The 12,406-nt window shown below is 39.9% G+C and overlaps 1 protein-coding gene across 4 annotated transcripts in view; it reads right to left on the reverse strand.

Moving 5' to 3' along the window:
- The window catches only part of DCC (DCC netrin 1 receptor), a 983,595-nt gene that overhangs the window by 353,394 nt on the left and 617,795 nt on the right, over positions 1–12,406 (reverse strand). For all 4 annotated transcript variants that reach the window (XM_080683404.1, XM_080683403.1, XM_080683405.1 and 1 more), the window contains exon 7: positions 10,585–10,705. In XM_080683404.1, coding sequence (XP_080539530.1) covers positions 10,585–10,705 — 121 coding nt within the window. The remainder of the gene's footprint in view (positions 1–10,584; positions 10,706–12,406) is intronic.

A 12,406-nucleotide genomic window follows, 5' to 3' on the forward strand; every position in this document is an offset into this window, starting at 1 on the left:
ATAAAAAAAAAATAAGTGAAAGAACATTTCAAAACAATAGAAGCCTTGTCATTCGGCGTGAAAAGAGGCAATACCATACTCCTAAAATAGATTTATAGAAAAATTATATCTAGAGAACTCTGTATTAGAGTATCTGTATTACAATTTAAGGAGTATTAATACAAAGAATTAATCTTTTTTTAATAGCATCGACCATCTCTAATTTGCATATAGTCTTTATTCTCTGGATATTTAATAAATATGGAATAATTAATACACCATTATAAGTAGCTCTATCTTAATTGCTCTTGATATGATTCTGTCAAACTTATTTTCATTTAAACTATGGATTCCTGGATAGCAGAGATTGTGTGAAACTCATCTTTGAGAATCTTTAGGTACATTCTATAACTGGCCCCCAGTTAGCAATAATGTCTAGAACAATGGGAATTTGGACAGAAATCATTTGGGTGGCAAATTTTAGAAATTTTAATTAAATCCAAGCTCTTTGCCTTTATCAATAATCCCCAAACTCATGTGACTAAACTAAAAAAAATCTGAAATATCATCCATTCATCTGACCGGGCTCCAGGTGGCTCACAGAATGCAGGTGGACAGTCGCATTAGGACAGAATAGCTGAGACATTAGGTACAAAAGTCAGACTTCCTGCTTGCTGTGGGGCCTTGATAAGTTGCTTAACTTTCCTGTTTTCTCTCCCACACAATATGGGAAAAACAATTGCATTCTCCTGAGAGAAATCAATTAATATGTGGTTACAAAGCTCTAACTCAGCACGGTGCCCACCAATAAAGATTCAATGGTGGTTTTCAAATCCAGCCCCACAACTTTGTAGCTATTTGATATTGCATGTTATCTGAACTCTATGAAGCATCATCCTCTAATCTGTAGAAAGAGAATAATAATATATTCTGCACTGGATTATCGTAGAAAGAATGGAATGATGTATACAGCATGCTTAGCACAAAGTACCTGATGCAATAAGGTTCTTGAAAATACTATTCTCTTCTGTTTCCTTTTGTATTTATATGGATCTTACTCTAAATAGGACTGACTGTAGCTCTGTTGACATGTTGTTTTCCATAAGTTAAAACGGTGCTTGTTTTCTTGTGTTTCTGTTTCCCATTAGATTGAAAATACAAAAGCCGCATCTCCTAAGGCTTTCTAACAGTCTCCAGGGGCAGAGAATGCTCCAAGTCATTTATTTGAGGTCTGAAGTCAAAGGCAAACTCATACATTTCTAAAACCCCCTGCCATGCTTTAGACTATATTGATTGTTGTTTGATCTCTTTGTATTCATGTATTTTGATTTCTAAAATAAAAATATTGCAGTAGAATTTTTATTATAAACATAGAGATAGATTTATATTTAAATTTGTTTTAAAATCTAGGACTTTTAAAAGACCAAGCTGTGTCCGCTTGTATGTAGGTGCACTCAAAAGTAAATCACTACCATGCTCTAGCCCCACTTAGGAATAGCGCTCAAAGAGAGCAGAGCAATAAGAGAATTTTTCCTAATGGCCAGAGTATTGGATACAACATGTGATCTACCCTAGATGAAAAAATAAATGGCCTAATGTAAGGATACATATCCATATCTATATCTAATCTATACCTATCTTGCTATATACATATATACATATGCATACCCAAACACACACATATATGTAGGGTGTCCCAAAAATGTAATACACACACTTTGAATATTCATAATGGCAGTGTTTATTAAAATATATTTCACTTTCAAAATTGAGCTATCTGCTGCTAAGTGTGTACTGGGAGGGCAGGAAGGAGAGAAAGAGAGAGAGGGAGAGAGAGGGAGAGAGAGACTCTGAGCAGGCTTGGCTAATAGACCAGGGGTCTGCAGCGAGAGTAATCAGATCAGGAAAAAGTAAGTTGGGAGAAGAGGGATGAGGATGAGGATGGGCCTCTGGGACTGAACACCAAGTGCAAAGATCTTTGAACCACATCTAAACACCAGATTGCATCTTCTATGAAAGAGGCACTGGCAATCTTTTCGATGGAACAATACAGCCAGCTGAAATCAGCCAGCTCCAGTGGTGATACAAAAGGTGTATTATTGAAGAGGCTAGCAGGGCAGGATGGAACCTACGCATGGCCCACCAGCATGGCTCAAACTCAGCAAAGCTGCTGCTCCTTACCAGCAGCTACCACTACTTCCAAGTCTACTAGAAGCAGAGGCCGCGGGGGAGCAACCAATCAAACACCACTCTTCAGGAGAGCATAGCCCCTTGGTTGCATGCTGTATCTATAGGACTCCTTCTACATAGGAAAGGGTGGAAATTCATCTTGATTAGAATAGACACACACTGGCTTTTCCTGTACTCAGGACCTCAGCCCCAAGTACGCCGTGAGAGCTCACAAAGTATCTGAGCCACCAGCCTGGGATCCTACATGACGCTGCAGATGATCACATGACTCACTCTCCAGCAAAAGAGGCATGGGCATGAATCCATGACCCTGGATCCACGGACCCTATCACATCCTCATCACCGAGAACCTGCAGACTTGATAGCGAATAAGTACAGCTTCTGGGAGGAGCAACTGAGGAATGATTAGAGATAATATCCCAAAGAGATAGACTGCCTTCCTCTGAGGGGCAGAATATGCTCCAAACCAATAACCAGTATATGGTGCCACATCCCCAAAGGGTAGGCTCTGTGGCCTGAGAAGTCCTAGTCCTCAGAGGATGATGCTTCTGTCATAGACCTTTGAGTTATCACTGTTGCCTGGCCCTTTCAGGCTTCTTGTGCCAAAATAACAGCACAAAAAGCAAGAAGAACTACCCAGATGATCAGGAGGAGGTGAGAAACAGGGGAGACGGTGATAGGCCCCCAGGTGAGCCACCAAAACATCTCTTGATACATCCCAATTTTGAAGGTAAATGGACTAGAACAGTTTCTATGACCTTCAAAGGCATAGAACTTAGCGTCGTCCACCCGATAAGCCACACAGACCAGCAGAGATGCTAGTTTAGGGTGAGAGAAATCCAGAACAAGCAGGAGGAGGAAAACAGGGAGTATCAGTTCCAGCTTTGAGACCAGTTGCAGTTACACTGGTGAGGGGTTGTAGCTTATCCTATTGACCTTCCCTTTTTCCACCCAGGGAGTAAGACCAACCTGTATCCTAATTCAGTTATTGTAAAAATACATTGCATGAAGCAAATAGATGTCAGTGGGACAGGGAGGGCCATAGTGGATGGACTGGTGTACCGTCCAGATCTGGTATTCATTCCTCCCCCAGAGGGCGTGGCAGTGGCTGATGGCTCCATCTCAGGTAATTGTCCTCGGCTAAAGAGAACCACTTCACTCAAGGTCACACGCCTCTCTGGGGGCAGAGGAGCCTGAGGAGCTATCCCAACTTCGAAGCTTCCTCTGGGGTCATCAGAGGCCTTTGCTGTGCGGTAGAATCCATCCCTTCACACTGTGTACATGAGAGCCATTTCACTGTACCTGTCAATGTTGATGTCATCACTTTGTCATTAGCTAAAAATATACCTGTACAATTTTAGCTTTATATGTTCCTCCTACTAATTATTGCATGGGTATTTTAAAATTATCTAATAATATGTCAGAAGGACATATTGTGTGTGTGTGTGTGTGTGTGTGTGTGTGTGTGTGTGTGGTATGTGTGTGTGAATACACACACACACCTATTATCAAACGGTGACTTGTAAGTAAAAGGTAAACATATAACAGGTGCAGGACTGAGTTCTTTCTAATTCTTCTTTTCTAATTCCTTACTATAAAGATTTTTTTTTAAAGAAAGATAAAGAAAAACTATAGAATAACACTCTTTGGTGTGTTTATTACCAAAGTCTGATGTGATCACTATCAAGTCTTTCATATTGTATGAATGTATAGTTATTATAGGTTTCAGGATATTTCATAGTATGGTAGCATTCATTTCTAATTTCAAAGTCCGCCAGACAGCCATATCCCCTCGATTGAGAACTGAGCTAGATTCCTACTTGCAGCACACCCTCAATGAAGGACAGGGCGAATGAAAAGCTTTTATTAGCTGAGAAACCTCTGCCTACATTAAAATGAAATACGCAAGTCAATAAACTGATGCTGTGAACCTTGCAAACCTCTCCACTAGCAGTCATGGTGAAAGAAACTATTCCCTTCACCTTGTCCACTGGGCTAAAAACCCTAAGCTTTGCATGGATACTGTTGTTGAGATATTTATTAAAATTGTTCATGGAGAATGAAAAACTATGCTAGAAGAAAGCCATCGCTGTACCATCCCAATAAATATGCCTGCTATTTTTCTTGAGACTAAACAAAACAACAGAACACTGTAATTGTTAACATTTGTACAGTAATTTACAGCCTACAGAACCCTTCTACATACATTTATTGCACTAAATCTTTGAGACAATTACCTACTGAATTTTACAGCTAAGGAAATGGAGACTTGGAAAGGTTAGGCAAAACCATCCATGAATGTGCTCATAAATATTTTCTATATTCCAGGATGTTTTTAAATCTCTATAGTAAACTAAAGAGTGAGGTAGAGATTAGATGTGTCTACATCTCATATACTAGATAAATATTAGATAGCAAAAGACCAAATGACTGATTTATGCCAAACTTGGGCCATCATTGACCCCTCAGGGAAAGTTATTTTACCAATATTTTTTTCTACAGCAAAGGAGACTCTGAGGTACAAAATATCTTTCTTTTATTTTTTACCTTAACCTTTGACAAGCAAAATTAATTTTTCAATGGATTTAATAAAGTCATAGCCATATTTATTAAAGTTAATAGCCATCTTACAGAAATTGGCTCTGTATCCTGTTATAGTTAATTACTAAGGTTTGTAAGGGAAACCCTTCTTGGAAAACTTACAGCTAGAACATCCCCACATTGGAATTATGTTTCAAAAATACTAAGTTGCACTTTCATTCATTTAGACTCAATGATGGAACTCTAAAGAGAATATTTGTAGTTTCAATGGACATCTCAGTTTTCTGTGAAACTGTTTAATGACTGATTTTCCAGGTTGGGTCCATCAATATAGGTCCAGGACATGGAATTGACTCTTCTTATTTATTTACAGAATTCAAGGAACAATTTGATCTCACACTAAATACAACTGAGCATTTAAATCATAGTAATCCTTCTCCTATTAAGAGACATAAATTCAACTTAATTGGCCACCAGTGACTGAGACCAGATTAAGAAGTACATCCCTTTAGCTTTAGTTACATTATCTTTTATAGTTGCTTATGTGGTAATACACTGACAAGTTCTAACAGATCTGGAAGTGTTAAGACTAATTGTATAATTTTTCATTGATTCACACAATTCCACCAAAGTTACCATGTTAACAGTCAACACTTTAGTAAGAAACACTATAATTAGTTGCAGTTAATATATAATAATTATATGGGTGTGCATACAAATATTTGTCTTGTCCATTTGGATTGCAAGGTATTCTCATATTGATAGGGAACAAGTTACAAAAACAGATGCAAATGACTCCTGATTTGATGCCTCAATGTTCATGATCGAGTTAAATATACTTGCTAATTTTAGGCTCTATGACATACTGCCTCAATAAAATGCTTAAATTCAACATCATTCTTAATCACTAATCTTTTCCAGGGAGGACAGCTCACATTTTTCTAAATGCCTAGCCAATGTATTTCCCATCCTATAGTGGGAAACTACTGTGAAGGAAAGAAACAAAGCCGAAATTAGAAAATATTCAATATTAATATAGGAGCATGATTTTTATAATAGAATCTCTTCATTTGCAATCATATAGCCTTTTGTGCATAGTAGATATGAAAAATATATTATTTCTCCCATGGAAATTTCACCCATTTCTGTCATTAAATTAAAAATATTCCAGACTGCCCGGCCGATGTGGCTCAGTGGTCGAGCATCGACCTATGAAGCAGGAGGTCACGGGTTCGATTCCCAGTCAGGGCACATGCCCGAGTTGTGGGCTCAGTCTCCAGTGTGGGGCGTGCACGAGGCAGCCAATCAATGATTGTCTCTCATTATTGATGTTTCTCTTTCTCCCTCTCCTTTCCTCTTTGAAATCAATAAAAAATATTTTTAAAAATATTCCAGATGACATAGGCCACAATCATAGCTGCACTGGCAGCTCCCTGTCCCTCAACTTCCCTGCCCAACAGTTAGGTATTCTGATTACCTTCCATGGCAGACCATTTAGGTATTCTGATTACCTTCCATGGCAGACCATTTAGGTATTCTGATTACCTTCCATGGCAGACCATTTAGGTATTCTGATTACCTTCCATGGCAGACCATTTAGGTATTCTGATTACCTTCCATGGCAGACCATTGCCGGGAAACGGAATGCTACTCAACAGCTAGAACCGGGAGAGCCAACTCAGAGATAGCAGCTTATATCTACTGATCTTTTCTGCCTTTTTCCTTACTCTCCTCCTCCTAGCACCAGAAAACTGCTGACATTTCGCCCCAGCAACCAGAGTCTTTTTAATTTAATTACCACCCACGCCAAACCTGGCTTATTGGATGGTGACTCAGGGTAATTAATTCATTAGCATCTGCTATACCAACTAGATGCTAACTTACTGCTTACCTGGCTGGGAAACCTGGCTATTGAAACTTCTTATTCTTGTGACAACTGACACACTGATTCTTGACACTTTGGCTGGGCTATTCACTGAATAGGGGACTTCTTATTTGGAAAGGGAACATCTTTTTTTTTTTAATACATTTTATTGATTTTTTTACAGAGAGGAAGGGAGAGGGATAGAGAGTTAGAAACATAGATGAGAGAGAAACATCGATCAGCTGCCTCCTGCACACTCCCCAATGGGGATGTGCCCGCAACCAAGGTACATGCCCTTGACCTGAATCGAACCTGGGACCCTTCAGTCCACAGGCCGACGCTCTATCCACTGAGCCAAACCGGTTAGGGCAGGAAAGGGAACATCTTAACCAATGGCCCCTGCAGTAAAACAGATTAAAGAAAACAACAACAGTAAAGCTTTCCTTAGTTTCTGGATGAGGTTAGTAGACAATACAAGTGATATAAATCCGTTAAACTATTTTAACTTGCATTCATCACCCCTTACATAATATAGCGGGGCATTGTTGATGTATATGCAAAGTTTCTTAAGTGTTCAGGAGGCCATTCTCTGTGTGTGCAGGTGCATGTGTAGGCATATATGGAGAGACAGGAAGCGGTTTGCATCTGTAAGTGGGGTTGTAGTGTTAGATATATACATTATTGATAGAACTTCCTCTAGTGTAATATATATATATATATTTTTAAATACCATTGAGATTCTTTATCTGGAAAGCAGGTACATATCTCACATGTTACAGTGCACATAGTTCAATGTTTTTCCCCAACTAATTTTCTGGAGAGAAAAATAAGTCATTACCGTAATTTAATTCAGTAGATAATGTTCAGTTCCTAAATCACTAATGGCTAAAGAGAGAATCGCTAATTATGCAATGAAAGGCTATGCTGAAACTTCATTAGGCTTATGTAAATATCCCAACAATGGGCCCTGGCTCCCAGAGGTCACCGGGTGTGCTTCAGGGAGAAGCAGACTGTGGCGGTTGCCAAGAGTAACTCAGCCGCGAGCCCCTGCACAGGCCAGAGCTGAACGGCTGGGTAACGCGGGCCCACAGTGTGCCCCAAATACACAGAGGGCTCCGTCCTTCCCACCGGGGTCAGCCTCAGGGCCACATTTACAGAAGAGCTGGCCTCTCCCAGCTGTGCACGCAGCCCACCCTGCATCTCTAAGGAATCGGGGAGCTATTCTTTGAAGACCTGATTGAATAAGGCAGGAAAAAGCAACCCATCATTTATAAGGGGCCATGTGAGGCAGTCACCATGGTGTTCCCATCACACTTTTGGATTTTTGTCTTTATTTTCTTTTACTCTCATTCAAATGCCAAGTATGAAAAACAGTGGCCAAGAGTGTAGAATCCACTGACAACACTTTACCATCTAGATGGGAGAGGAATGAATTGCCATGCTTTTCTGAGGCTCCCCCTAGCGAGAAGGTAAAGGATGCTTCGGCCCCGGGGAGCCTCGGTCTTTTACAGTCACACAGACCAAATGAGTCAGGGCCCTAGTGGAGTGCAAGATGCCGCTAATGAAGGGCTGCCTGTTGGTGAGGGGGTAAGTGACATTGAATATCTATAAATGGTCTATTGAATAAGCCAAACTACTGAAATACCAGAGTAGTATTATAAGCATCTACTTTCAAAGACACCTTGTCAGATCTATTTCTTACCTCTGATAGCAACGTGGGGCGCGCGTGCGTGCACACACACACACACACAGACACACACCCACCCACCCACGCGAGAGCTAAATCAAACATTAACCTAATGTTCAATGTAAAATTTCTTCCCAGGTCCCAGAGTAGGCCTGAGACCAGGAATGTGGAAGGAGTAGGGGGACTGTCTGTCACCTGTTGTTTCAGTCTCTTGGACCTATTTTCCCTTCCTCTGCTTATGGCTTTTCCAGGATCAGAGAAGAGAGGAGAGAATTAGAGTAAAGATACAAAGGCTGTTTTTCTCAACTTGTGCTCTTAAAAATCCACCACCACACAAGGTTTCTGCATGCCTCTTTTTGTGGGGTAGCTCGCCTCCACCTTAGGAATCCATCACTGGATCCTTCCTTGAAACAGGCAAGGTACGGTCCAGCTGACCTTGCACACCAGCTCCCCAGTCCAGCTCCACCCCAGACAGTGACCCTCTAGCCTTCTGGATGGATTGGACTCAGCAAGCAGGACCTCTTGGGCAGGGTCCCTTCCAGATGCCTGCAGCCCGGCTCTCTTCCCCTGCAGCTCACACCTGTGTTCTTTCCACAGGGGGAAGCGGAGCTTGACCCCACAGCTGCCTCCCCCTTTCTCTCCCAGCATCATGGTGGGAAGTTCCAGAGAGCTTTCACTCAGAATGAGTTGCCATTTCCCATTTTTTGCTAGCATCCTAGTACACACACACACACACACACACACACACACACACACACACTGTTCAAGGGGTTTTCTTAGAGTCTCTACAACTTGACTTGTGGGGAGAGAAAATACCATGAAAATCTCTAATCCTGTGGATTTCAGCACTTCAGAGAACCCTCTGTCCTCATGAGCAATTGACTATAAAATGATCACTGGGACTCTTTGGTCAGTTCAACAAATCCTAAGAAATTATATCTCACACTTTCTTTAGAAACATGGGATTATTTACCTTGCATTTTCCACAGCTTTATGGCCATAGCTGGATATCGATGTTAACCAGAATTTGTGACTTGAGTAGCAGGCAGTATTAACATCAGTGGGGCCCACTGTCATTGCTAATGAGATGACACAGAGTTTTTAAACCATGGCTTACATTACAGACCGTGAGTTTAGAGATTCCTTTTCTCCTACTTATCTGTTACTGCTTCAGCACAAGAGCATGCACTCAGTCACACAAATGAAGTCACACTGACGCTTAAAGCACATGAAGTGGAGAGAGAAGGAGTCTATCAGAGAAATCAGTGATCTCAAAGAGAAGTTAATTATCCTTTTTCATACCTAGATAGTTCCTTTACTCATCTTTGTTGCTTTTTTTGTTTTAATAAGGAGAAAAGAAAAAGCCGTCCTTGTAAGCACTACGAGAGTCTGAGTCTTCAGATATTTGATTAGAGATACACAAAATATAACACCGTGATAGCCACTAAAATGATAGAAACCAAAGAAAGACTATGTCACCTGGCCGGGGTGACTCAGTGGTTGAGCGTTGACCTATGAACCAGTTGGTCACAGTTCAATTTCCGGTCAGGGCACATGCCCGGGTTGTGGGCTTGATACCCAGTTTGGGGCATACAGGAGGCAGCTGATCAATGATTCTCGCTCATCATTGATGTTTCTATCTCTTTCTCCCTCTCCTTTCCTCTCTGAAATAAATATAAATATATTTTTTTAAAAAGAAAGACTGTCTCATACATTTCAGCTACTTTCTATTGAACTTACTACAGGGAAAGATTAAGAAAAATATTTTTATGTTCAAGATATTATTTTTCGACCAACTTTCACTGACTCAAGACTACATATGTGTGTAAACATCTATATGTTTACAGATGTATGTATATACATACACACATATACAGTATATTTATATAAAACACTGAAGAAAAAAGGCAGGTCACAAAAGAGAGGGGAGAACATAGTAATTTAGTGGTTGTTGTCTTCACAACCAGAAGTACCTATTATTTATGATGATAACTATATCTTACTGGATGGATATATGTAGATAAGTGGATAGCTAAGATATATATCTACTTAGCTATCCATTTATCTATATACATATATACATATGTATATGTAATTTGCTAGGAAAATATACTATCAACACACAAATGTGTAATTTAATTAACTAAATAATTATATAACTTGCTAGGAAAAATATACTATCAACACACAAATGTGTAATTTAATTAACTAAATAATTATATAATTTCAAATCGACTGAGAGACAGGGAAAACCATCGGTTTTAGAGGCAGATCATGAATAACTGTAACTGCAGGCACCGGAGCAGAGTCCCCCTCCTCTTACCAGGCTTAGGGACAATAAGCTGGACACTGGTCTGGGCGTTGCCAGCCTCATTCTCAGCCACACACTGATAAAAGCCCTCATCCGACTTGACCACTCCAAGGATGCGTAAGTTGCTTCCTCCCTAGAGAGAAGAAAAGGCAAAGTGAAACATTTTAAAAAGAAAAAAAAAAACACCTCAAAGTAAAAAAATGAACATAAACACATTTACACATTTTAATAAAACTTCACAGAAGAAACAAGAAGGGCGGCCATGAGCATTCCCAGCCTCACGGATACGTCCTGTGTCACCTGGGGAAGTCATGGCTTCCGATTACTGTGCTGAATCCAAGGGCATCGACTTGACCTAGTTCTGCCATGAAAAATGTACTCCCCAAAATACACAACATCCTCAGTGTCTAAAAGAGCAGTATACAGAAAACTCTCCCATTAGGTACAGAAGAAGCAAAGGGTAGCAACAAAAGAAATCTCATTCTTTGATTTGTTATTGAAAGAAGCTGAGGTTTAGCAGCTACTGCAGGGGAGAAAAACACACACAAAGAAACAAAAACACCCCTCTTTGCAGCTTCTAAGGGGCAAGAAATCTCAGGTAGATATTTTCTAGAATTGTTTATCGAGAAAATATGTCTGAAAATCCTTTTAAAATTTTCATCGCTTTGACATGTACAATTTCGGAATTTGTAGGGGAGCTGGGTGGATATTTTATGCCCACTGCATCTTGTTACATGACCAAAATATTTCACCTTCAGTAATCAATAAATTATAGATAGCAATGTTACCATTTAGTTTATATAAATTGAGCCACCATCTTTTTCAAGGATGGATGATAAAATGAACTAGAGAGAGCATTTAATTATACTAACTCAGTTTATCTTTCATATTAGTGCAAGAATTAGTTCAGTAAGTGAGACGTGTTAAATCACTTTCCCTGAAGTCATTAAGAGATAAATATTACCTCGTGGGGAATTCTTAATTGTTTTTAGTGTCTTGTAGTTGGTTCTCGGCTGATATAAAATTCTTAGATAAAGCTGACTAACTTCTAATTAAAAATTCACATGCAAGTTACTATCTGTGCTAAATGTTACCTGTGCAACAGACAACGGCTCTCTGATTTCTGGAGCGATTGGGGAGATATTTTTAAGCACAATTTAATGTGAATAGGGCTCCTACTATACATTTTCTTTTCACCTTAAGAAAAGAAACACTGGAAGAGGTTGGCTGTAATGAGTCAAGCTGGGAGAAAGATTATTCAAACTGTAGAAAAACATAAATGTTGCATTTTATCATGTGTCCTTAAGGGCACTCAGTAATGTCTTTTATGTGCAAGTAGCACATATTTTAGGCATAAACCACAAGCTGCCCCATGGCAGGTCATTTTTAATTCAGTGGTAGTAGAAATAGCATCGCACTTAAACTAATGGATTGGGGTGGCATTCAAAAGTTAAAAATGTTCCCTTTCTTACTCTATTCCCAAGCAATTAAACAAATGCGACTAAAAGTGGAAAAAAAAAATAAGTGGTGATAGAAGTGACAAAAAATGTTTTGTGGGTTTATCCCTTAAGAACCCTTTAGTATGGCATGATGCAGGCACAAATAGGCCAGGGAAGTTCCTGAAAGTTCCAGCATTGAGAGCCGGGGAAGGCCATGGAGAGGGCTCGAGCCTCAGCCAGCAGGGCACCTATGTTCTAGCCCCATTCTACAGGGAGACCTGGCTTAGAAGAACACTCTAGAACACTCTTCTTTGACAGATGTGGACCCCCCATATCTTTCTTTGGCTGCAAAAGTTCTTTAACATTTGGAAAGAGTTTCTCGTATGTTGATATAC

The sequence above is a fragment of the Plecotus auritus genome, assembly GCF_963455305.1.
Source record: "Plecotus auritus genome assembly, chromosome: 8".
Lineage (NCBI taxonomy): Eukaryota > Metazoa > Chordata > Mammalia > Chiroptera > Vespertilionidae > Plecotus > Plecotus auritus.